This window comes from Sus scrofa, chromosome 1, assembly GCF_000003025.6.
Source record: "Sus scrofa isolate TJ Tabasco breed Duroc chromosome 1, Sscrofa11.1, whole genome shotgun sequence".
Taxonomy (NCBI): domain Eukaryota; kingdom Metazoa; phylum Chordata; class Mammalia; order Artiodactyla; family Suidae; genus Sus; species Sus scrofa.
In genome coordinates this window covers 16915894-16943310 of record NC_010443.5, presented here as the reverse complement: position 1 = coordinate 16943310, position 27417 = coordinate 16915894, and the positions used below count along the sequence as shown (strand labels likewise).

Genomic DNA, 27417 nt, shown 5'->3' with positions numbered 1-27417 from the left:
GCTGCGGTCAGCTCAGTTTTTGAAAGCTTGCTAAAGGGCCTGATAGAAAACGAAGTTAGAACTGTAGGTTATCAAATTAAGGGAAACAAAGCTCAAGACAAATGCTTAACGGAATTCCAAAAAGGAACACATGCAAAAAAAAAAAAAAAAAAAAAAAAAGTTAGAGGTGTTAAAATAGAAGCTGAGAAGGCTGGGCGTTGTAAAAGCATTTGAAGAAGAGCTAATCTTTTGTGTCCAGTGGATCAAACCAGAGGAAATGTGCACAAAGGGAAGATTAAGGGTTTTGCCTGAGCGTAACAAAGACGCCTCAGCCTGTGGGCTTCACAGGGAGGCTGTGGGACCTCCTCTCAAGGGCTTTGGAAATAATAGGGCAGAGCGTTAGGCTTCCTGGGAAGCGGTGGTGGCGGGGGGAGGAAAGAGCCATGAAAGTTTCAGGTGACCCAGAAACCTTCTAAGGGTGACCGGGAATTCTGCCCAGAATTTTAAAATTGCTGAGAGGAGAAACTGATCCTGAGAGAGGATGGGACAAGGGTAGAAAATGTTCTTCTCGGGCCCTGGGACAGGCTATTGGCTCTTTTGTATAACTGACACAGCTCCCCAGGGAGGAAGCTATATGTCCTAGAAAAAGGACAAGGGTTGGTGGCCTGAAACTATTGCTCCTGTCATTTTTCTGGAAAGGGAGAGAATACGTCAGAAACCTCTCTCACAGTTGAAATTTCTAGGGAGGCTGTTATACTCTCTGATACTATTTGACAATAAATGCTTAAACTTTCTAAACCTTCTTTTTGGAAATCTATTCTGGAAATCTTGCATTGGGTTGCAGTGTGCAAAAGAGCAGTCCCCCGGACTCAACAAGCTTTGTCAGTCTTCTCATCTCCTGCCTGGAGTGGAAGGTGGCCGTGGCCAGGCTGAGAACCTTCTGGTAGTGGGCAGCACGGATGGACTTGACCGTGTGGTTATGCTACCTAGTGGTCATAGTCACACTTCACATGACCACGGAAGCACAGTTGAGGTTTTTTAAAGCCTGTTGCAATGTGAGGGTTGGATTGCATTCACACCTGGTATGCATGCTGTGTCTTTCTAACCCCTAACCCTATAAGCTGCTGTTTATCAGAGCCCTGAAACCCACTTGAATTAAAAATTAAAGTTAAAAACCCAATCAAATTAAAAATTAAAATTAAAAACCCAATCGAATTAAAAATCGAATTAAAAAGAGGAAGATCAGCGAGGATGAGGGCAGCACAGCTGACATCTGGGCCTGGTCAGTTGTTCACCCAGCTGCACATGAGTGTCACCATGTGTACATCTGGGAGCTGACAAGAGTCATGTTGGCTGGGCTAACCCTGCTCCTGAGTGGCACGATTTGCAACACAGGGTATTCCAGGAGCCCAGAGTAGTGTCCCGAGTCCTGGTGCCCAAAACCACACCACTGGCGAGTCATCCTTCTTGTTCCTTTGATTTCTTCTCCCTGAAGATTCTCTTTAAAAATGCCAAAATCTGGGGACAGCATTCTATAAATTAATACACAAAAAAGGAGTGATGGCTTGTTATGTCCACCCTCCTGTACCACAGAGCCCTGGGATGGTGGCAGATGTTGATGAACTTAGAAGCATGCACCCAAGAGTCATGTCTTCATTGGTTGAGCACCTACGTGTGCCACACACAGTCTAAAGGACATTGTTCCTGGCTTCTGGAGGCCCATGGTCTGATGGGAGAGGCGGACGGGTATACACAGTGCTGGAGAGAGGGCTTGGAGCAGGCAGAGGGAGGCACCACCACAAGGATGGAAGTTCATTGCAAAAGGATGTGGCGGTGACGCTGGAGCTTTGTTTTTTGTTTTTTTGCTAGTTAGGGCCACACCCGCAGCATATGGAAGTTCCCAGGCTAGGGGTTGAATCAGAGCTACAGCTGCCGGTCTACACCACAGACACAGCAACGCCAGATCTGAGCTGCGTCTGAGATCTACACTGTAGCTCATGGCAACACCAGATCCTTAACCTACTAGGCAGGGCCGGGGATCGAACCCACATCCTCATGGGTACTAGTCAGGTGGTTATTGCTGAGCCACAACAGGAACTCCCTGGGCTAGATTTTGAAAGATAAATGGCCTGCCGGCTGGAGAGACAGGAGCAGGGTCGTGTCAGTTTGTTTTCTCTGAGCTCTTTCTGACCTCCGACAGAATGTCTAGGCCTCCTCATCAGAAGGTCATGGGGTGAGAGAAGCCTGTGGGTCCCCCAGGAGGTCCCCAGAGCAAGACCTCTGCCCAGAGCCCAGAGTGTTCTTCCAGGATCTTCAGGGTCACTGCATTCGGGCAGTTCAGAGAGAAAGGGGAAGACTCTTAAGACAAATTCCGCCAACCTAATCCTTTGGCCTGGGGACGACCTTGCCCTTGGGTCAGCTTTCAGTGCATTTGTCTAATCCTTTTGTGGAAGGAATTAAAATGGCCCACCTAGATATTTGTTTTATTTTTGTCTAAACCCCCTTGCCATCATTTGAGGATAATTATATCGACTTTTGTGGCGTTCATGTCATCCCTCAAATTGTTCCTTTTCTCCGTTCTGGACTCTTCTTTCTATGGTTGCGAGTACAGATTCTGGAATTAGATGGGATTCATATCCTGGCTGAGAGGTGCTCCCCTGCACCCTGCCTCTGTTTCTTCAGTGTGAATAGGGGTAATTACAGTTCTACTCCACTGAGATGTTGCGAAGCTTTGATGAGTCACAAAGCAATTACAGCCAGGTGATCAGGGAGCCCTTAATAAATGTTGGCTATTTTTATCACTTCCTGCAGAGCCCCTTACCCGAGACCGTTGGAATTCGAGTGTAGTCTAAGTACCATTTCACCCAGCAAGGCGTCCAGAACTTAGCCGTCAGTGGAAACATTCCGTGAGGGCCAGTGGGTCTGTACCAGACTCTGGGAATGCAAAACCCAGGACAGCCCAGCCCTGCCCTCAGGAACCTCCAGCCCCTGAGCAGGTGCCTGGACAGGCCCATCAGGGAACACTGCTTGCCGACCAGACTGTTCGCAGGGTCTTAGGATGATGATAAGTTAACCTAGAGGGGAACCAGCACCCAGTTGGCTTCATTTTCCTCCCGAAGGGATGCCTTGTAACCACCTCCGTGTTTGTGTGCGTCTCAGGTTCGGAGGAGACCAGCCCGTCTACATCAACATCATTAGAGACCCCGTCAACCGGTTCTTATCTAACTACTTTTTCCGTCGATTTGGAGACTGGCGAGGGGAACAGAACCACATGATCCGCACCCCCAGCATGAGGCAGGAGGAGCGCTACCTGGTAAGTCCTGTCGCATCCGAGAGGTGGCCCCGCCCCTCCTGGGGCCATCCCGTGGCAGGTCCACGAGTTCCTTGTGGCCAGGGCCCCTCCTCAGGGAGCAGGTGTTTACCGTGAAAAGTTAATTTTCCAGGAGTTCCCATTGTGGTTCATCAGGTTAAGAACCCGACTAGTATCCATGAGGATGTGGGTTCCATCCCTGGCCTTGCTCAGCGGGTTAAGCATCCAGCATTGCCATGAGCTGCCATGTACGTTGCAGATGTGGCTGGATCTGGCGTTGCCGTGGCAGTAGCGTAAGCTCCAGCCGTGGCTCTGATTAGAGCCCCTCTCCTGGGAACTTCCATGTGCTGCAGGTGCGGCCCTAAAAAGAAAATAAAGAATTAATTTTCCAGATGACCCAGACCCTAAAGAACAGGTCTCAAGTGACTTTCTGTGCTAGGTTTTAGGTCCGAGCAAAGGAAGTCTTTTCCAGGGAGCCCTGACCAGCACTGCTCTTGCTTTGGCGTATTGGGGGATTTCTCTTAAGGGCTCACAAAGTGCTTTCTCATGCCTCATCCCATTCAACTCCCATGACAGTCCCATGAGAGAGGGGACTTTTTGGATGAGGACCCCGAGGTTCAAAAAGGATGTGAGCACAACCGTGACCGACGGTTTCCAGTCCTCTGGCTCCAGGTCCAAGGTCCGTTCTGCCACAGCACAGCAGAATCAGGCCACCTCGCTGAAATTTGTTTGCTTGTCTGGACCTCATTTTGGGACCCTCAGATCCATAGGGATGTTAATTTTGATCCCAGTAATTGTTCCCACAGCTTGGAGCTGGTAACAGATGAAAGTAGTGCATGGTTCAGCCCGCACCAGAGCAGAAGAGGTGTTTCTCACCAGTTGATGACCTAGATTGGCAAACACTTGCGGAGTAGTTTAGAGCCTGGCGTTAAAGAGGCTGCAGTCCTGGTCTCTGTCTCAGAGAGCCCATCGGCCTCACCCAGACCGTCCTGGGCTGTGGGCACAAGCAGGAAGAGAAGGACAGAGCATGTCGAGGGCTCAGTGCAGAGCTGTTCCCATGGCTGGCACGTGACCCAGAGCCCACGTCCACTGCTGGCACGTCCCAAGCAGCCCCCTTGAGCTAAAGTATCGTCAGCCACCGTTCCAGCACAAAACCAAAACTTCTCTGTCCTCATTGGCTTTCAAAACACATACCAAAAGCATGTGTTTGGAGGATGGAGCATTTTTGGATCATGTCACTTTCATGTCTTAAAAGCCATGATTAGAGCTGGGAAGGCTGAGATGCACAGAAGTATCTTATCCAGGGCTGCACAAATTATCAGAGGGGGGCTGAGACCAGGAACCCAGGCTTGTCACTCACAATACAGCATTTGTTCAGCTGCCTAATGCTTCGGTGAAATAATTCTGATCGTATATTTTTTAAATGGCTTGTCCTTTTTTTTTCTTTTTAGTTTTTAATGGCAAAAACTCTCATCTTTTTCTTTAAACTGCATGTATGAATCTGGCTCTGTTTTGTTTTGTTTTGTTTAATTCAGTGACAAGTACACATTCCGAGTATAGACCCACTTACTACAGGAATAATGTCTTTAGAGTTTTATTGGCTCTTTATTTTAACTAAGTTGATTTTTAAAATCAAAGTGTAATTGATTTACAATGTTGTGCTAACTCCTGTGGTATAGCAAAGTGACTTAGGCACGTATATACATTCTGTATTGGATCTTGATTAGTATTATATGATTTTTTTGGAAAACGTAAAGCATATTCCATGTAAAATGAATAAGCAATGAGGTCCTACTGTACAGCACAGGGAACTATACCCAATCTCTTGGGATAGAACATGATGGAAGATGATATGAGAAAAAGAATGTATATATTCTTTTTGTGTGAATGTGTGACTGGGTCACTTTGCTGTAGAGCAGAAATTGGCACAACATTGTAAATCAACTAAACTTTAATTTAAAAAAGAAAAAATACATTACAAAGTTTCTGACTCAATCCTGTATTATGAAAGTTAGAGCCAAACTATAGCAGAAGATGCTGAGAAACCAAAGATATGAGAACAAGTTTTATGAATTCTACCTTTCAAATATTACTATCAGTCATAAATAAATTCATAGTCTACCAGAAGGTGAAAAGTGATTTGGAAGGACGAGAAGGTGGAGGGGCAGTGCTAGGGGTCCAGGATGCCTGAGTGGGTGGGGACAGGCTCTGATGTTAATGAGGCCAGGGAAGGCACTGGATCTGGCCTATGAGCAATGATTAGAATGATGACAGATGGAGCAGGTCAGGCGATCAGCTGGGGAACACAGCTCCGGGGGCGGGGGTGGGGGGGTGGTTAGCTGGAGCAAAGGCCTGCAGTGGGTGCTCGTGCTGCTCATTCAGAAATCAGCAGGGAGAACAGGGTGTGGGGTGGGGACAGAGAAGTGCAGGAGGTGAATTCAGAGGTAAGGCTTGGAGACAACAGACCATATAAGGCCCTGTGAGTCACTGCAATAACTTTGAGTTGGGAAGTAACATGAATAAGCCTCAAATGTACATGCCTTAGTCAGTGACTTTCTCCTGAATCTCCAAGAGAAAGCTGAACCCTCCTCCCAGCAGGGGATGCATCATCTCATCAGCCTTCAAACATCCTCAGCGAATCTCCCCACCCCCCACTTCTTTCTAAGAGTCAGGACTCCTCCCTTCTGCTCTGGACCTGTATCTGTCTGATGCCTGGGTGCTTGCTCTGAAGTCTCACAAGCCTCCTCTCAGTTTCCAAGAGGTTCTATTGAAAACGGAGTTTGTGGGATGGAGACCCTAAGGTTGTGCAGTGCACAATCTACACAACTGTACGTGGAAGTCCCAATCTTCTTCTTCATTGCTCCCCCCAGGTTCTGCGCTGCCTGGCTGTGTCATTTCTCTGGGTGATATGTCTTCATGCCTCTCCTCTCGACAGCCTATAAGCTCTTTGAGGACAAGATCAAAGTTCTATCCACATCCCTGGCACTCAAACGAGGGGCTGAAATAATAGAAGCCTCAATAGCAGTCTACTTAAGAAATAATATACAACAAAATATTAATATCGTTATAAGGCAGTTAATATGGAGTTGTGGGAATTTTCCAGGTTTTGCTACCCTGTCAAGTATTTGCCATCCTGTAAATCACTCCACGTAACGGTCTTCACCCACTCACACAAACAATAAGTTGTAATCATTAGAGAGAGAAGTTGTAAACATAGGAGAAAACAATTGTGGTTTAGGTTTTTTTTTTTTTTTGAAGCCCATGAAATGTCGAAAGCTGGTAGTGGAGGCAAGTCCTATTGTTGATGAGCTGGTAGCTGCCCTTAGGGTGTGATGTGGAATTCTACCCTCTGCGAAGGCAGGGGCCCCTATTCCAACTGTAAGCCCTGTGTCCTGGGAAGGGCCTGATCATTCCTTTGGCGAGGCCCCAGCAGGAGAGCACTGGACTCCCCGAAGCAGTGGAGGGAGACCTGGAGGGAGCAGGAGGGAAGGGGGCCCCAGAACACGTGACTCCTTTATGATCTGGCTCCAGCCTCACCCCATTAGGAGGCTGTTTTCTTGTTCAAAGGATAGTTTGTTTATTTGGAAGAAGACGGTCTATTGCCTTTTTTTTTTTTTTTTTTTTTTTTTTAAATAGCTGAAACTTTTTATTCCATCTCTTTGGTCCCATTAGACCCTTGAAATAAAACTGCCCCCTTTCAGAGCCTGTCCTCATTTTGGCAAGCCTGGGTGGTCAGTTGTCTCACTCAAAAGAGGGTGTTGTTTGTGTCTCGCTGGGGTGCAGGGCAGCTGTGAGGAGACCCGGTGCCCTCAGCGAGGCCCCTCCTGGGGACAGGCGCCCGAAAGGAGATGCTCTGGATGTCCCTGCGCCCGAGAGGCCAAGCAGGGCAGGCCGCCCTCTCCAGTGACCGCACAGCAAGGCCTCTCCCTGCACATGGCACATACTCGGAGTCACGGGTGCTGGCCCGAAACCGCTCCACCGATGTCCCCACATGATTCCAGATCTCGCTGCTCTGAAGCCACTTGCTTTATCCAGTTGCCAAAAATGAGGTGGTTCTGCTCCTGGCCGTGAGCCTTGCAGAGCTGATTAGCATACAGCTGAGAGAGGGCCGGGCCTCTGAGCCCACTCTGGGGCTGAAGTAATAGCATCTGTGATGCTGGGTGGTTGGGAAGAAGGTGGAAAGGGACACAGGGATCGGAGGATATGAGGGGTCCCCAAAGATTGTGAGGAACCTCTTGCAGGTGCAGGAATGGGGCCTGGGTCCAGCAATGGGTTAGGGTCCCACCCGCAGTAGGAGCCAGGCCTCCTCACTTCACGACTCTGTTGTTGCTTTGCTTCCTGGATGGGGAAGGGAGAAGACAACTGGACCAAGTTTTATGCTTTTCCAGCAAAATCATTTTGTCTGGTACATCCTGACAAAGACTTAACTGGTATATATATATTTTTTTTGTCCAAATAAGCATCTTATAGCTATCTTTTGTATCTTCTGTAAACAATGAGATTTTCTAAAAGTTTCTATTTCTTTCCAAACCATTCTTCACTTGTATTTACCAGAAAATAATTTTACAATGAATGAATCTAGAACGGATACACATTCAGCTTAGAGCAGCCATGCGGTGAAAAGGCACTTCTCTTAGGCTCATTGTCTTCGTCTGGAGTCAGAAACTTGCTCCCCAGCTCAGGAGGTGGCTGCCTCCTTTTTGGTGTTGGATTCAGGAGGTGGGCAGGTCTGAGCAGCTGGAACCCAGGCCGCTGGAACCCAGGCTGCTCCCTTTCCAGGGCAGGGAAGTAAATACCTGGCACCCAGAATGCAGTTCCTGGGAATGCATGTCTGCTAATGAAGAGCAACTGCTGTGATTTACAAGCCAGGGAGGCGGCGCCTCCTTCCCACTGAAGCCACTCCCTGTTCCAGGCCCTGAGTCTCCCTGAAAACAGGCTTCTTGGGCTCCCATTTCCACTCTCTCAGTTCGACATGTGTGGTTTGTGCTCTCTGTTTGCTCGAAACCTGGCCTGAGAAAGTTCCGTGGTGTGATATTCTTCAGAGATACCACTGGGCACTTTCAAACTCCAAAAAACATGTCACGTGGGGCTTCTTACCCAAACCTAGAGTAACTTCACCAAGTGGCCCTCCATTTGAACAGCAAGGAGAGAGAGGAGCGGACGTTCCCAGGGAGAAAGCTGCCTCTGTGATACTGTTTATTCGTCTTGGCTGTAACGTGTGGAAAGTAATGCATGTTTAAAAAGAAAAGACGTGTAATTTACAGCTTCTTAATTCATAAAGAATTCAGTGAATCATATTGGCCCATTTGGATTCTAGAGAAGCCTGAATATTGGCCAGCAGCAGCAAAGGTTTTCAGAAGACTGTGCATTTTAATCTGCTTGAAAGCTTTGGATTCTGAGTGTCCTTTAGTTTTGGAAGTATATATATGAAATCCTCGTTTCTGGAAATTTCTGCACTGTCTTGATCGGCTGAAGCTGGCCTGGGAATGAAACCTCAGGCTGTGCTTTCATTCCTAAAGCATCATTTTTCCTAAAGGAAGATGGTGAATAAGGGATTTGGATCATTTTTAAGTATTTCAGTAAATATCTTTATTTTCCAAATCTTTGAAGGTAAGAAAGTAATGCTCTTTGTCTCCACCTAGCTCAAATCTGGCTTATGATTGCAGGCTGGGATAGTGGCCCAGGACATGGTGAACTCAGGTTCCCTTCTCAGCTGCCCTAGCTGGGTGACCTAGCCAGTGAGTTAGCCTCCACGAGCCTTACTTTTCTCATCTGTACAACGGGAACATATTACCTTGCCTATAACACAGGGTTGTTGGGCAAAGAAATTAAGCATTCTATGCGAAAATGCTTTGAAAGCTAAAACTTTCCAAAACACATTTCAGCATTGATGCGTTTCATCCTTCTGACTCTGTCAGTGGTCCAACATGACCTAACGAGGCAATTTTTTCTATAGATCAGCGGTGGGCGGGGGCGGAGGGACTTCTCTGCTATGGGGAGCCAGCAGGGGCTGCTGTTCTTATGTGGCTCAAGCCACGCTGGACCGTGTCCTGAACCATCGGGTCCGCTTCTGCTGAGATCTCAGATGGCCTCACCAGACCCCTTCTCCTGGGAACCCGTTTCTAAGGACACTGCTTCTCTTTGTGTTCCCAACAGCTGGAGACGGGTTTTGATCCCAGCCTGCTGGCACCCAGTTGTCCTGTGTTTATTTACTTGGAAACCTAAGCAGGGGCAGGCACACGGTTGTAAAGTCACTGAAGCAGCTGGCTTGCCTCTCCCGAGGACTGGGGAAGAAAGGTGCAGGGCCTTGACGCACTGTGAGCTGCACAGATGACAAAGGAGCCCCCACAGGACAGAGATGCCTTTGCCGTCCATTTGTCCTGAGGTGTGTCCAAGGCAGGAGGCACAGGTGTTTTTAGAACCAAAGAGCAGTTCTAACGTTCAGCACTACCTGGATTGTCCCTGGGAGTTGGGGCAGAGAGGACGATGGGCATAGTAGGAGGAGGATAGGAAACAATGAAGGGAGAGGGGAGAAAGGAGCGGCGATGAGAGAGCCGCAAGCTCGGAGCCTTTGCTGGGAGAGAGCGGAAGGCTGCCAGCCACACCTGACTGCCACCCAGTAACCACTGCCGTAAGCGTGATGCAGTCAGCGGGCTGTCCCTGTGTTAGCACCTTCCTCCTCAGGGCATCCCCTGGTGCAGGCATCATCCCCTTTTATAGACTAGGCGGCGAGTCCATGAGGCTCAGTGGATGAGACCAGACCTCGAGTATGAGGAAGTGTGTTTGGCTGCGTTGGTTGCAGGGAGCTCAGATCCGCTCAGGTTGAGAGATACTGTAAGGATGTGAGAGGTACTGTAAGGATGTATCCGGTAATGAGGACAGAAGGACCACAACTGCCAGGAAATGCCACGCAGAGCCAGGCCACGTGGGAAGAGCGAAGAGCAGAGCACCTTCAGCCTCACTGCAGGAAAGCTAGAAATGGTTCAGGATGGGAGCCGGGTCCAGGCACTGGGTTATGTTGGTGCCCCGGCTGCCCGGGGGTTCCCAGTTCCCTGCTCCGAGAGTCTACCCTTGACGGACCTCAGCTGCTGGCTCTGCTCTCCCTGCGTTCGTTGGCCTCCCCATCTGCCTCCATGGTGCTGCCTGCGATTTCTCCAAAGTTCACGTTCAGCCTCCTAAGAGTGACCTTTCCATCCACTTGGTCGCCCTGGCCAGCCATAGGTCATGTTCAGCTGCCCGTGGGACAAGTCTGCTCCCCGCTGCAGTCAAGGCCATGGTCAGATGGATGAGACAGGGTGGAGCCACCTGTACATGCAGTGTCTGTGTTGGTTTTCGATCTCTGCTGTGGCCATTTACCACATATTTAGTGCCTTAAACAACAAAAATTTCTTGTTTTAAATGTTTTATTATAGTTGATTTACATTGTTCAGTCAATTTCTGCTGTACAACAAAGTGACTCAGTTATACATATATATACATACATATATATGTATATGTATGCATTCTTTTTCTCATACTATCTTCTATCATGTGTTGTCCTAAGAGATTGGATATAGTTCACAGCAGGACCTCGTTGCTTATCCATTCTATATGTAATAGTTTGCATCTACTAATTCCAAACTCCCAGTGCATCCCATTCCCTCCCCCTCTGCCTTGGCAACCACAAGTCTGTTCTCCATGTCTGTGAGTCTGTTTCTGTTCTGTAGATAGGTTCATTTGCATCATAGTTTAGATTCTATATATAAGTGATATCATATGGTATTTATCTTTCTCTTTCTGACTTATTTCACTCAGTATGAGACTCTCTAGTTTCATCCACGTTGCTGCAAATGACATTATTTTGTCCTTTTTTTATGGCTGAGTAGTATTCCATTGTGTATATGGACATCTTAATCCATTAATCTGTCAGTGGACAGTTAAGTTGTTTCCATGTCTTGGCTATTATGAATAGTGCTGCAGTGAATATAGGGGTGCATGTATCTTTTTGAATTGTACTTTCATCCGGATATATACTCAAGAGTGGGATTGCTGGATCATATGTTATTTCTATGTTTAGTTTTCTGAGGAAACTCCATACTTTTTCCATAGTGGTTGTACCAATTTACATTTCCACCAACAGTGTAGGAGGGTTCCCTTTTTCCACACCCTCGCCAGCATTTAACAGAGGAAATTTCTTATCTTACAATTCTGTGGGTCAGATGTCTGACACAGGTTCCACTGGGCTCAACTCACGGTGTTGGCAGAGCTGATTCCTTTTTGGAGGCATGGGGGGAAGACCCATTTCCCCGTTCATTTGGCTGATTGACAGAATGCATATCCTGTGGTTGTAGGACTGAGATTCCATTTCTTGCTGGTGGCCATATGAGTGTTGTTCTCATTTTTTAGAAGCATCTACACCCCTTAAGCCGTGGGTCCCTTCCTCCATCTTCTGAGCAACCGGTGATGGGTGGAGTCCCTCCCATGCTTCACACCTCTCGCCTGCCTTCTTCCACCTCATTCCTCTAACCCAGCTGAGAGGGGTTCTCTACTTTTTAAGGATTTTTATGAATGGACTGGGCTCACCTAGATAATCGAGAATAATCTCCCCATGTAACCGTAATTACATCTGCACAATCCTTTTTGCTGTATAAAGGACCATATTCACAGGTCCCAGGGATTAGTGTGTGGACATCTTTGGGGTCTCTTATTCTGTCTACCCCACCAAGGACTGCAGGGACCAAGGGGACTGTGGAGGGGATATGAGCATAACAGGCATTTTGAAACTTGGCTTGTCCCAACCACAGGTGGGAAGCCCACATCTGCCTTCCACTGTGGCATGCTGCCATGCAGTGACACCAAACTATGGCTTTCCTGTCCCTGCTCTGCAAAACCAAGGGGCCAGTCATACATTCTGGTTTTACTCCTACTAGTGACTCATTCATCCATCCATTCATTTATTCATTCGATGAATATTGATTTAGGACTTCCTGTGTGGCAGGCACAGTAATAAGAACTGGAAATAAAATGCTGAGCAAAAATAGACCCTTTGTCTGTCCTCACAGAGCTCAGGAGTCCTACAAGGGAGACAGGTGTTCATCTCCAAACCACACAAATTCATGTGAAATAGTAACTGCGTCAGTCTTACAGAGCAGAGTGATGCGCCACTGCTCAGGCATAGAATGGGGTAGCCAGCAAGTCTAGAGGTCAGAGAAGCGACGGTTCAGCTAAGATCTGAAAGGGAAAGAGGAGAAGGAAGAATATCCAGACATTGGGAACAGCATGTGCAAAGGTCCTGTGGCAGGAGGGAGTACCATGAGCTTGAGGGAAGAGCCATGTAGGCTGGGGTAGAGTGAGGAGGCAGGAAGAGCTGAGTGTCATGGTGTGGGCAGGCAGGGGTTGTGCCCCACAGAATCTCCCATGGCCTGTTAAGAGGACTGGGGAGACACTAAAGGATTTAAAGCAAGGCCAGTGGTGGGAAAGCATGTTTACATGGGACCCTAAAACTTAACATTTGGGGAAAAAAAAATTATCTTAACTTCAATGGACAGTCTAGAGAAGGGCTCCAGTTAATCCAATGAAATGGGTGGACCAGTTAAACTGAGGCTAGTGCAGTGATCAAGTGGGAGATAACCAAGGAGCAGGTATTTATAGAGCAAGGACCATGCGCAAGGAGCAGTTCTAGGTGGGGGTAGGGGTGGTAAAAGGGGAGCGTTTACAAAGGCGTGTAAGGCACCTCGCTGTCCTTCCTGCTGCTAACTGCCTGGCTGGCAACAGAAGACCCAAACCTGAAATCTTAACACTAACAAGGAGAGTGAGAACAGCTCAGTGCGGCAGCACAGGGGTTGTCATTGGCTGGGACGTGTTTAATTAGCAAAAGAATGATGCAGACACTTACACCTGAAAATTCAGGAGAGAAGAGAAATCCGTGAGAGTTGGAGTCATCAGGAAGACTTCCTGGATGAGTTGGGAGCTCGGTCTTTAGGGATGGATACAGATTAAGGCAGGGGTAAGGGTCAGGAGGACCGCAGGAGCAGAGCATTTGTGCAGAAGCCCGAGAAGCTGAGGCTTGCTCTATGGTCAGCTGCCCAGCTTGGCTAGAGCAGAGGGTTTCGGGAGGCGAGGAGCTTTGGGGCTGAGAAGGGATTCTCCAGATGTCCCTGAGGGGCTGCCAGATCAGGTTTGCCTGACCTGCTTGCTCAATGGAAGGTCCCTTCAGGGCCATCAAACCCAAGCTGCCAGAGCACAGCCAGGTGCATCCCACTGGCCACCTGTCAGCTGAGCTCATCTTGTCCAGCCCCCAACCCCTGCCCTTCCCTGGCTGTGAGTCAGCGGCCAGCTGCAGCTGCCTGCTCCCTTGGGGGCTCAGCCTTGCACCCCTGCTGGGACAGATGGCTCATATTTAAGAAGGAGGTGGCTCTCAGCCTGGCTGGAATCACCTGGGAGACTTTTACAACCTGTCCCACACCCAGAGATTCTGGTTTTATTGATTGGGGATGCAAGCTAGACTTGGGGATTTTTTTTTTTTTTTTAACTCCCAAAGCGATGCCAACGTGTAGCTAAGGTTGAGAACTACCGAGAAATAACAACACGTCATTTCTTGCTGTATTAGCAGGAACTATTTCTACTGGGAGATCACCTCCTGAATATCTTCTGGAAGCTTACTTTCTGTATCCTCTGCACATTTGGAAAAAGCTATGTTTGCCTTCCCTTCAGAAATTTTTTTATTTGTTAGACTTTTAATTGGCATGCACAAAATAAATGTCATTAAAGGAGTTTGAGGGTATACTGTAAGATTTGTTGTTTTTGTGAATACCCTATGTAGGTCTTAAGTCAGGCTTTCTTTTAAATTGAAGTGAGCAGTATTTATTATACAGAAACCAAAGAGTATATTATACTGTACATTTAAGATCTCACTTTAAGAAGCATGCTCAGGCAATTAAACAGAGAGTGTGTACTTTGATGGATAAAATATTTTAGCATGAAGACATCTTTTTATTTGGTCAAGGAAGGCATTTGGACTCCACTGCCATTTTTCCAAAGAGACATGTGTCACCCTTTAAATGCCGCTCAGTTCACACAAATACATATAAATGCTAAATTTAAAGACATGGGTGAATAGAACTAGACTTTAAATGCAGTCAGGAAATGTTCTGTAAAATAATGTTTTTTAAATGTAACCAGGGAGCTTGCTATTCAAAGAAGTTATGGGGTGAAGTTTTATATAAAGTGAAAAACTAATGACTCAATTTATCTCTGTTAAAATTTTGAATTTCATACCCTATGCTTGTTTTTCAGAACTATAGTTAGCCTCAATTTGCTTTGCCGAATTGTAATATTTTTTTCACTGCCCAGCTGTTTTACATACACAGCATAAATTCCCCAAAGGCAGAATGACCTCCAACGTGTTCTTAAAAATATTTTGCAAAGTCTCAAGACAGACAGGAAAAGTAAGTATAAAACATCTAAGAGATGTATTGGAATCTCAGCTTGAATTCTAATTGCAAGTGCTTATGAAAATGTCAATATTAACATGAAATAGCTGGCAGTTTTTCTAATAAATGTAAATTGAATTAGATAGTGTGTAATTGGAAAAATGCTTGCTTTGCTCAAGGTCTCTCAAAACAAGTCTTAGAAGCTGTTAGCTGCAGCAGCCTTGCCCTCTAATGGCTGGAAATTGAAGGACAAGTCTAAATACTTTTGACTACAAGGAGGATAGAAGCAGAGGGAAAGTGGACCATTTGTCACATGCAGCCGCTGCAATGACACTGGATCCTTAACCCCTTGTGCCACGAGGGAACTCCAAGACAAGCATAGTCTTAAAAGGAGGCAGCTAGATGGGGGCTGGGGCCTGGGGAACCAAAAGCGTGCTAAGTCCCTTGGACCTTCTGGGTGATCTTCAGCAGAGTTAGGTATTAGAGATGCCTGATCTCCGGAAATGCAACTGAGAAGTCAAACTCACCTCGTAATATTAAAACAGTTAAAACCCTGGAAAAGTTATAGAGTCCAGTCTGGAAATTGTGATGGTCTTGGCTTAATAAGTTTTGCAGAGCGCACTTAACAAACCACTTCAGTTCCCTTTTATGATTGACTAATGAGTGTCACAGACAGGGTGGAAATGGTACCAATAAATGTGGTTTGTCGGGAATTTAATAGGAAGTCTGATGTATCCCACGTGACATTCCCATTGATCTAGGAGAGCAGCCAGGAATGAAGGGGGCAGGTGGGGAAAGGATTGGCTGTAAAATCACACAATCTCTAGGCGCTGACTACTTTTTCTCTGACCTTGAACTTGTGCAGATATTCATGATTAAATGAAAAAATTTTAACCAAAGCTCACTCAATTTCATGATAAACAGAGCTTTTTAAAAAATGCCTCTGTATTTCATATTACAAAGTAAAAACAATGGAATTGGATCAACATTCAGCTAAGATGTTTCCGTACTCATTTTTTTTTCTTTTTTTGCATTGAAGAGGAAGGTTATACTAGTATGACTTTTATGTTGAGACGGCTGCCATTTCATCATTCTGCAGAGTTTTAAACACTCACTGCCCATTTTTGAAATAAACTTAACCTCTTGGATGAAACCTGTCCAAAGAATCCGCAGATGTGTAAAACCAAGTGATCAAGTTCAATAAGAGACAGAGGCAATTTTGTTGCCAGTGGACTCTCACTATAATTATGGCATCCCATATCTGACTGTTATTAATAGATAAAAACCCTATGAGATTAAGAAAAGCGATCAAAACCAAGACATAAGATTAGCTTCACCCAACCTTGATTACTGCTAATCTTTATTTCTCCAAGCAATTATTACTTGATATGAATTATATTTATTTTTTACTTGCTAATATAAATAATAGGAATATTTCGCTTGTTAATGTATGTCGCTTCATAGTCCTTCAAACGATTTCACATTTTATATATTTAATAAAATGATTCTCTCAGATGATAGGACATGATCTCCGCTTTTAATCTTAGCACCCTTCCCAGCTCCTGGCCCAACATCCAGCCCAACTTTCAGTACTTATTCTGTACCGATGTGCACTGAGCACCAGTCTTCGCCTCTTCCCTCCTCTTGCAGCTCTGGTATGTTGCGGACACCTCCAAAGCGTCAGGGAATAGCTGTGGCAGGATGAGTGTCTCTTCCTACTTTCTGCCTCTACCACCCAGCAAAGAAACCCGTCTCCTCCGGTATTCGCTGATTAATGACTGAAACCCCATAGGTCCAGTCACCCAAACAAGACGCCTGGGAGTCATCCCCGTCTTCTTTCTTTCCCCAACCCCCAACCCATAGCTACCGACTTAACCTGGAATCTTCCTGAAAGCAAAGCCTGAGGCAAGGGTTTGGGTGAAGGGTGTTGGAATTTGGACAGCGATCCCAGGGAATAAGAGTAGGGGGCTGGAGAGAGAAGGATGGAGGGCAAGCCAATGCAAGGGCCTGTCCTCACATTGGTCACTCCTGCAGAAACCAAGGCTCAAGCCTAACTGGATTCTTGGAGGACAGGTTAGAATTCATCCTAGAGTGTCTCTGTCTGGCGAAAGAGAAAAGCATGCATCCATGGCTTTCATCCTTTGCTGTCCAGTTCACCCCGTGACGCCTTTACTCCCTCATCTGGGCTGTGGGTTCCTCTGGGGGTAGCACTGGGAACAGAAATTGGGGTTCCTCTCAAGTTACTTCTGCCTGAATCTTGTGGCTGCAGCAATGGCTAGTGTAAAAAGTGGCCCAGAGGATGGGAGGCAGGGCACAAGCGTGTCCGGTCCAGCTGCCAAGCCTGGTGGTTCTTCCTCTGTGGCTTTTCTCAGATCGTCCTCATTGGGCAGCATCAGTAAAGCCCTCTTCGTGCTCTGCCCAGATAGCTGAAAACCTCAGCTTATCTCTAGTTCATCCAGAGTGTCCAGTGTGCAAATCTGACATCATCCTTTCCCGGCTTAAAACTCTTCTGTGTCTTTCTGTTCCCTGGGTGTAGTGTTAGCTATTGATATTAGTATAATTCTATCATAATAATTTCATCAAAAAGCATCACAACTGCATGCAAATCTACCTTTTTCTCAGTAAAAAACTTCAATGAAGAAAAGCATCACAAACCAAGAGAGGAGCAGCATGGGAAAAATAGAAGTGGGAATGAGCCAGGTTTGAAAACGGGACGTGAGAAGCAGGATTTGACTACCATCCATTTATTTAGGAAAGCCATAAGTCAAGGCTGGAGGATAGGCCCAGAGCCCTGAGCATCTTGAAAGCAACAGCGAGAACTTCAGAGTTCATCCCAGAAGGCAGGACCCACCAAGCTTCTTGAGCAAGAATTCAATGACCTGATATGAACTAAGTTGTGTGTTACACTTAGAAAGACCTTCTTCATTCTGAAGCTATTTTAAAAATTCTCCACGGTGGCTTCGAGGGTTGTTGTTGTAATTCCTATTGTTTAATTTAAAAACTTGGGTCCATCCAAAATTTATTCTGCTGTCAGATGTACCGTATCAGTCCAGTATCTTTTTTTCTCCCGGAGGATTAACAAATTTTCTCAATAACATTTATAGGATAGTTCATTTTTTCACACTAAAGTGTCGCCTTTACTACATAAGAAATTCTTATTTTTGAAGGGATCAATTTTTTGACTTTTTATTTTGTTCCATTGACCTGTGTCTTTAGGTACAATAGCACATGATGACATATTATATGTATGTGGGTTTGTATGCTTGTGTGTAAACTAATATACAATTGTATAATATACATCATATAATATATAATAACTATTCTAGAATAAGTACTTTCTTCTCTGGTAGGGTCTAGAAATATTTATCATAGAAAAAGGAAAAAGACAAAAGAAGATTTCGTTAACCCTTTACCATCACCCGACTGTAACTTAAATGCCACTTTAATTTACCAACTCCAGAGTGGCTGCCTTCTCACCAGCTTGTTTTGCACAGAATTGTGAAGGAAAGACTCAAGCAAGTGGTAAATTCAGTGTTGGAGTCCTTTCTGGAGGTCTCTGGCCTGGATGTGATCTTGTGTCTTTTCCAATGGGTGTGGTTTTCCTGGCAGTCGGCTCCTCAGTGACCACATTTAATAAATTGTAATGAATGCAAAATGGGTTCATCATTCACAATTTTGCAATACAAAAGAACAGTGAAAAACAGGGAGAGGCCGAAGGTAGAATTAGATACACATTTTACTTCGCTTTAAAACATGAGCAGGAATTCCCATCGTGGCTCAGTGGTTAACGAATCTGACTAGGAACCATGAGGTTGCGGGTTCAATCCCTGGCCTTGCTCAGTGGGTTAAGGATCTGGCGTTGCATGAGCTGTGGTATAGGTTGCAGATGCAGCTTGGATCCCACATTGCTGTGGCTTTGGCATAGGCCGGCAGCTGCATCTCTGATTGGACCCCTAGCCTGGGAACCTCCATATGCCGCAGGAGCGGCCCAAAAAATGGCAAAAAAAAAAAAAAAAAGACAATAAATAAATAAATAAAAATAAAATATGAGCAAATGACTGATTCCACTCCTAGTCTGGGATCCACCATATGTCATGGGTGCGGCCCTAAAAAGACAAAGAAAAGAAAAAAAAAAAAGAGCAAATGGGAGTTCCCTGGTGGCCTAGTGGTTAAGAATCCAGCATTGTCACTGCTGTGGCTCGGGTTCCAGCCCTGGCCCGGGAACTTCTGCATGACATGGGCATGGCCGAAAATTTAAAATAAAATAAAAATAAAATAAAATATGAGCAAATGTAAAACTGCAGTGTTGCCAGGTCAGGTTCATCTTTGGCCAGGTCTGGCCCAGCTCTGACACCTAGGCCACATGTCCATCAACCTTTTTTGATTTCCTGTGGGGCTGCTGCAGAAGGACCAGAAGAGCCTTTAAAATGCACCTGAGCACACCTGACATTAGAAAGGTGAGGAATCTTGGACTTGGACTAAGACCCCTACTCTGAGCAGATTTCAATCCGCCCATTTAAATACAAATGTGTAACGTTCCTGTCACACAGTGACTCATTGGCTAATGAATCCAATTAGGAACCATGAGGTTGCGGGTTCCATCCCTGGCCTTGCTCAGTGGGTTAAGGATCCGGCGTTGCCATGAGCTGTGGTGTAGGTCGCAGACACAGCTCCGGTCTCTCGTTGCTGTGGCTGTGGTGTAGGCCGGCGGCTACAGCTCTGATTGGACCCCCAGCCTGGGAACCTCCATGTGCCGTGGGTATGGCCCTGAAAGAACAAAAAGACAAAAAATAAAAAATTTAAAAAATAATAAATACAAATATGTCACAAGGAGAGAAGTAAGCCAAGATCCTTGAGCGGAACCTTGACTGTGGACACCTGACTGGACAGTGCTTCTTGTTGAAGTTTTGGACTTGAGAAGCCCTGTGGGAGGACTTGAGTGACACCCGTTTCACTCTCAGGGCTGTGGGGTCACCAGGTGGGCCAGGTAATTCCAGCTGGCTGTTATTTCTCCTTTACTTCTGGAAACTAAGTTGGACTCAGCAAATGAACCCCTTCACTTGAATTGTTTTGACTTCATATGCATCTGAGCCTTTAACTTTGTCATTTCCAGCTGCTCCCCTCATTAAATTCCAATCACTAATGTCACACAGTAGGCTATGACTTCTGCTTTTGTGTACAAACCCTGCATGTGAAGGTCCGAGTACTTGGTCACTTATTGGGAATGGGTTCTGTTTCTGGCCCTTCACAGGTGGGCTTCCTCCTGTCACACAGTATCTCGTTCTCTTTAAAGTACTTTGGCTCTGCCTCTTCATTGGGCTCTTGTGTTCATTTTTCCTTGGTCATCCTGTGAGAGTTTTATGCAGCCGGTTTCATACATCTTGCCTATTCTGTGTTTGCCTGATCTGATCACTGTTATTGAAAACTTTTGAATAATGTACATATATCACTAATATACCATGAACATGATTTTTTTTTAAGTTCTTCTTCATCCATTCAGTCCAATTTGCACTGAAGTCCTTTTTTTTTTTTGTCTTTTTTTGTCTTTTTTAGGGCTGCACCTGCAGCATATGGAAGTTCCCAGGCTAGGGGTCAAATTGAAGCTACAGCTGCCAGCCCATGCCACAGCCACAGCAATGCTGGATCAGAGCTTCATCTATGACCTACACCACAGCTCACAGTAACACCAGATCCTTAACCCACTAAGCAAGGCCAGGGATTAAACACGCATCCTCATGGATACTAGTCGGATTCGTTTCCCCTGAGCCACTGTGGTAACTCCCTGAACCCCTTTTTATTTTCTCTTTAGAATGTCTCTGAGCTTTGCTCACCCTCTCTCCATTGCCACTGTCATTACCACTATCTTTAGTGTTTTTCAACGCTGCACAAGCGTCCTCACTAATCTCCTCTGATTCAACCACTTTTCCTGCTCTTTCACCCTTTATGGCACTGCCAGATTTGTTTTCCAAAGCAGCACCTCACTTCATGGCTTTAATTCCTTGCCCAAGAAGCTTGGCGAGCCCTGCCCTGTGTGATGAATCCTCCTGTCCTTTCTGTGGCTTTCAAGACTCTCAGCCATCTGGCCGTATCCCACCAGCCTTGACTTAACTGCTTTCCCAAACAAATGCTACTCAAACCAAGCTTCTCACGTTCTCTTTTCAGAATAGGCTCCTTCTTATATCCATTCTTTTCCTTACGTTGCTACCCTAAGCTGGAAACCCTTCTCTTTTCTCTCTCCATCCATATCCTATCCATCCTGTAAAATCTTGTCTGCAGGAGTTCTTGTCGTGAAGCAGGGGAAACGAATCTGACCAGGAACCATGAGGTTGTGGGTTCGATCCCTGGCCTCGCTCAGTGGGTTGAGGATCCGGCGTTGCCGTGAGCTATGGTGTAGGTCGAAGACACGGCTCGGATCCCATGTTGCTGTGGCTGTGGCGTGGGCCAGCAGCTGTACCTCTGATTCAACTCCTAGCCTGGGAACCTTTCATGTACCTTGGGTGTGGCCCTAAAAAGAAAAAAAAAAAAAAATCTCATCTGCAGTCTCTCTCAGTCCCAACCTTTGGGGCTCTATTTCTTTTCTAGCACTCCAGTTACTCGTGTGCTCAGCTCTATCTCTTACTCTTGGTGTTCACACAGTGTTCCAGATACTGTTTAGCCCTTGATGCCCACAACACGCTCTTTTGAGATTATATTATTATGATTTCATTTTAGAGGTGAGAGGCCTGGTGCTCAGGAAGGTTAAATGACACGCCCAGAGTTTAGTGACATCCATGCAGTGACGAAACTCAGATTCAAACTCAGGCAGTCTGGCTTCGGAGGCCTTGGCCCTAACCACTAAGCTGAGCTGCCTCTTTGTGTCCTTTGTGACTCTCTGCTGATTTCTTCCTCAGTTCTCTCCAAGCCCAAAGGGCAGGAATCATCTCCCCTGCTTTGTATACACCATTTTTTGCTTCCCTGGAGCCCATCATGTAGAATCACCACATATGGGCAGGGAACTTATCTCTCTTACTCACCAGCATTTCTTCAGCACCTAAAAAAAGGTTTTTTTTAGACTGAAAAACAGGGTCTTACACGTAGTAAGTGCCCAAAGGTTATTTGTTGAAGGAAAGACTAAGTGAATATTTGATTGATTCACAATTTGATAAATACATAATCACGTCCGTGTGTCCTTCTCAAGGTTTCCATTCATAAAAATCTGCACATCTGTATTTTATGTACAAGTTTCCCAGTTGCCTCCAGGCCATGACTGATGATTGGTTGGATTTTTTTCTAGATAAAGTGAATGTATTTCTGCTTGTCCTCAGCTAAGTTAGTTGTTGTCTCCAAGGATCTAAAGGAACTTCCCAGGGCACAGCTGTTATAGCTGTTTTGGAGTTTTGGAGTTCAGCTGTTGGAGCTGGTGAAATTAAATTACACCAATTTATTTAGACCAATGTTTTACTATCAAAAGCAAAAAGAAAGACTTCTGTTAGGTTTAGCCGCCTTAACAAAGAGTACTTTTAAACTTGGGGTCCATAGCACTTGCTTATTTAAAAGTAAATAAAATGGTATCAGTGGTCCAGGAAGGGGTTCCCTCTGTGGCGCAACAAAATCATGGGCGTCTCTGGAGTGCTGGGACACAGTTCGTTTTTTTTTTTTTTTATTTTCCCACTGTACAGCAAGGGGGTCAGGTTATCCTTACATGTATACATTACAATTACAGTTTTTCCCTCACCCTTTGTTCTGTTGCAACATGAGTATCTAGACATAGTTTTCAATGCTATTCAGCAGGATCTCCTTGTAAATCTATTCTCAGTTGTGTCTGATAAGCCCAAGCTCCCGATCCCTCCCACTCCCTCCCCCTCCCATCAGGCAGCCACAAGTCTCTTCTCCAAGTCCATGATTTTCTTTTCTGAGGAGATGTTCATTTGTGCTGGATATTAGATTCCAGTTATAAGTGATATCATATGGTATTTGTCTTTGTCTTTCTGGCTCATTTCACTCAGGATGAGATTCTCTAGTTCCATCCATGTTGCTGCAAATGGCATTATGTCATCCTTTTTTATGGCTGAGTAGTATTCCATTGTGTATATATACCACCTCTTCCGAATCCAATCATCTGTCGATGGACATTTGGATTGTTTCCATGTCCTGGCTATTGTGAATAGTGCTGCAATGAACATGCGGGTGCATGTGTCTCTTTTAAGTAGAGTTTTGTCCGGATAGATGCCCAAGAGTGGGATTGCGGGGTCATATGGAAGTTCTATGTATAGATTTCTAAGGTATCTCCAAACTGTTCTCCATAGTGGCTGTACCAGTTTCCATTCCCACCAACAGTGCAGGAGGGTTCCCTTTTCTCCACAGCCCCTCCAGCACTTGTTCTTTGTGGATTTATTAATGATGGCCATTCTGACTGGTGTGAGGTGGTATCTCATGGTAGTTTTGATTTGCATTTCTCTTATAATCAGCGATGTTGAGCATTTTTTCATGTGTTTGCTGGCCATCTGTGTATCTTCTTTGGAGAAATGTCTATTCAAGTCTTTTGCCCATTTTTCCATTGATTGATTGGTTTTTTTGCTGTTGGGTTGTATAAGCTGTTTATATATTCTAGAGATTAAGCCCTTGTCAGTTGCATCATTTGAAACTATTTTCTCCCATTCTGTAAGTTGTCTTTTTGTTTTCTTTTTGGTTTCCTTTGCTGTGCAAAAGCTTTTCAGTTTGATTAGGTCCCATGGATTTAGTTTTGCTCTAATTTCTATTGCTTTGGGAGACTGCCCTGAGAAAATATTCATGATGTTGATGTCCAAGAGTGTTTTGCCTATGTTTTCTTCTAGGAGTTTGATGGTGTCCTGTCGTATATTTAAGTCTTTCAGCCATTTGGAGTTTATTTTTGTGCATGGTGTGAGGGTGTGTTCTCGTTTCATTGCTTTGCATGTTGCTGTCCAGGTTTCCCAGCAATGCTTGCTGAATAGATTTTCTTTTTCCCATTTTATGTTCTTGCCTCCCTTGTCAAAGATTAATTGACCATAGGTGTCAGGGTTTATTTCCGGATTCTCTATTCTGTTCCATTGGTCTGTCTGTCTGTTTTGATACCAGTACCACACTGTTTTGATGACTGTGGCTTTGTAGTATTTCTTGAAGTCTGGAAGAGGTATGCCTCCTGCTTGGTTTTTGTTTCTCAGGATTGCTTTGACGATTCTGGGTCTTTTGTGGTTCCATATAAATGTTTGGATTGTTTGTTCTAGTTCTGTGAAAAATGTCATGGGTAATTTGATAGGGATTGCATTGAATCTGTAGCTTGCTTTGGGTAGTATGGCCATTGTTACAATATTGATTTTCCCAATCCAGGAACATGGAATATCTTTCCATTTCTTTCCATCTTCTTTGATTTCTTTGATTAAAGTTTTATAGTTCTCGGCATATAGGTCCTTTACCTCCTTGGTCAGGTGTATTCCGAGGTATTTGATTTTGTGAGGTGCAATTTTAAAAGGTATCGTATTTTTGTATTCCTTTTCTAATGTTTCATTGCTGGTATACAGAAATGCAACTGACTTCTGAATGTTAATCTTATATCCTGCTACTTTGCTGAATTTATTAATCAGTTCAAGTAGTTTTTGGGTTGAGTCCTTAGGGTTTTCTATGTATAGTATCATGTCATCTGCATACAGTGACAGTTTTATCTCTTCTCTTCCTATATGGATGCCTTTTATTTCTTTTGTTTGTCTAATTGCTGTGGCCAGGACTTCCAAAACTATGTTGAAGAGCAGTGGTGAGAGTGGGCATCCCTGTCTTGTTCCAGATTTGAGTGAGAAGGCTTTCAGTTTTTCCCCATTGAGTATTATATTTGCTGTGGGTTTATCATAAATGGCTTTGGTTATATTCAGGAATGTTCCCTCTATACCCACTTTGGCGAGGGTCTGGGACACAGTTTTGATCCCTAGCCCAACACTGTGCTTAGGGATCCAGCTTTGCTGAGGCTGCGGTATGAGTTGCAACTTTGGCTCAGAACTAATCCCTGGCCTGCGAACTCCATATTCTGTGGGGTGGCCCCAAAAGAAAAATAAATAAATAAATAAATAAATAAATAAATAAATAAATAAATAAATAAAATTAAAAATTGTTTAAAAAATAGTCCAACAAATCTTCAAAATTTTTATTTTCAGCAATGTTTCTTCTTCATGAGAAGGCTTTTCTGAACTGGAGGGTATTATTTGTTTCACACCCTATGCCCGAAGACTGCTTTGGTCTTCCCTTTTCATCCAGTGTCAATTTTAATATTTTAGCTAAAAGATACCTCATCTAATTCTCTCTAAATGTTATTAGTGGAAGTCAGGCTTCTGCAGAGCAAAATCTGTATTTAATTTATTTGCAAAGCCACATTTAGCAATAAGAATTTGAAAATTCAGTGAAAGTAAGTGAGTTTACATGAAGGGCTGAATTAACACCAAGTTTTCGAAAGGCTTTTCTTTTGAGAAATTCAAAGCATCTCGTTAAGTCTACAGTCTTCCAAAACTGTGCTATGCTCCAAGGTAGCCTTGTTAGTCCCATTCTGCAAATAACAAAATTGTGGCAAGAAGTAATTAAATATTTTTACCGGGGTCTATTGAAAGGCATTGTACTGGGTAGGCTCTTGACTTGAGCAAACCATCACTGGTAAATTAGAAGAAACTACAAACAAAGCAGGAAGGAAAAAGATTAGCAAGGAGGAAGCAAAATATAAGAACAGGATTTGTCATGAGGGCCCTTTTAACATGGGATCCCTTGAGAAAAGGGAAGTAAAAAAAAAAAAAAAGCGGACCTTAGTTAATTATGGTGCTTTCCAGGGCAGAAAAGAAACATGCAGAGGTTATCTCATCTCAACCACTCATTTAAGTGAAGGCTGGAAACGCCATATGGTTGCATATGGAGCAGCCCTCATTATGATGCTTTTGCTTGCAAAGGCCAAGCCAAATCAGGTATTTATCAGAGAAAGTGAATTTAGAAAATAAAATAACATGAACAAATGTACAAAATACAGAAAAGCTTGAAAAGGGTGTAGGTCAAGTTCTGAAACAAAAATGATAAAGCTTGGAAGGGATGACTGTCCTCTGACCCTTTGTAATCTCCTGCCCGCCCATCTGCTTACTAGACAGCCTAGTTCAACTTCATGTCTGTCCAGAAAGAGAGGACACAGTCACCGCAAAGAGGTCCAAATCGCCATGGTGGACCCCTGTCACCACCCCCACTACACACACACACCTACACACGCTCACACCCTCACAGTGAGTAAAATGTAAAGCTATTTTTTAAATGTTAAACTCTTCTTCCAGAGTTCTTTAATTACAAATAACTTGGTAGGTCTTGTATTTTGTTACTAGCGTCTTTTAGTGAACCTACCCATCCTTAAGGTTATATATATCATGTGCATAAATGTTTGGACTATTTATATTCTGATATGGTTAATTCATTAGTTCTTTCTTTCAACAAATACTCAGCACCTACTCTGTAGCCAGCGCTTTGGCAGACCCTGAGAATTCAGTACTGAATAACACAGATGTGCAGAGTTCCCCTTGTGGCTCAGCGGAAACAAATCTGACTAGCATCCGTGAGGATGCAGGTTCGATCCCTGGCCTCGTTCAGTGGGTTAAGGATCCAGCGTTGCTGTGAGCTGTGGTAGATCTCAGACACAGCTCGGATCTGGCATTGCTATGTCTGTGGTGTAGGCCAGCAGCTACAGCTCTGATTCGATTCCTAGCCTGGGAACTTCCATGTGCTGCGGGTACGGCCCTAAAAAGACAAAAAAAAAAAAAAAAAAAAAGAAAGAAAGAAAGAAAAGAAAAATGCAGATGTGGTTCCAGCCTCCTTGGAGTGTATAATCTATCAGAGAAAACAGACATTAAACAAGTGACCGGAAGAGGTGATCAGGCTGTGGGGACAGTATGTACATAGATCAAGGGTTCCAGGTACCACAAGATGTATGTGGGTGGAGCTTAGAACGCAGCGCACAGGGGCATGTTGCAAAAATGGAAAGGTGGACAGAGCTAGATCATCAAAGACTTGAAAGGAAATCTTAAGTATGTGAGGCTTTCTTCAGAAGACAATAAAAAGCCACCGACATTGAACTGTGGTTGGAGGGCATGACATGATAGGATTTGCATTTGAAAACTTGTGCCAGAGGAGGATGCTTGGCATGGAGCAAGATAAACTATCCTGGTTTAGAATACAGATGGTAGACAAGACCTATGGGAATGAATAAGGACACATGTACGAAGTAGAATCAGTCATTGCTTCCTGAGTGATTGGATGAGGAGCCGAAGGAGGGTGGTGAGTTAAGGAAAATCCCAGGTTTCTGGTTGGAGCAGTTCAATGGATGGGGCTACTGAATGTGGGGAATAAAGGGACAGAGGGGCAGAAAGAAGAGTTCTGCTTTGGATATGCTGAGTTTCAGATGCCTGAAGCACATGCGAATGGGGACATCCAGCAGGCAGAAGAGAGGGCTAGGCTGGATATATTGAACTGGGAGTTAGCAGTGTAAGTTATTGGTATCTAGAGAAAGGGCAATTAATCTACTGTTAACATATATATTCCATGAAGGGCGAGATCACATGTGGAACAGTAATGATGCTCAGTAATTATTCGCTGAAAGTTGTTGAAGCCATGGGGCAAAATCAAGGGCGAGGATAAAAGACCCTGTGGTCACCCCTTTTTTAGCACCCTTTGAGGAGTTGGAAGCAAAGGAGGTGAGTGATGGTCCCAGGA

The 27417-nt window shown here is 44.8% G+C and overlaps 1 protein-coding gene across 4 annotated transcripts in view; it reads left to right on the top strand.

The window, feature by feature from the left end:
* Window positions 1–27417, top strand: part of UST (uronyl 2-sulfotransferase) — a 297667-nt gene that overhangs the window by 194778 nt on the left and 75472 nt on the right. For all 4 annotated transcript variants that reach the window (XM_021086995.1, XM_021086988.1, XM_021086998.1 and 1 more), the window contains one exon: window positions 3139–3292. In XM_021086995.1, coding sequence (XP_020942654.1) covers window positions 3139–3292 — 154 coding nt within the window. The remainder of the gene's footprint in view (window positions 1–3138; window positions 3293–27417) is intronic.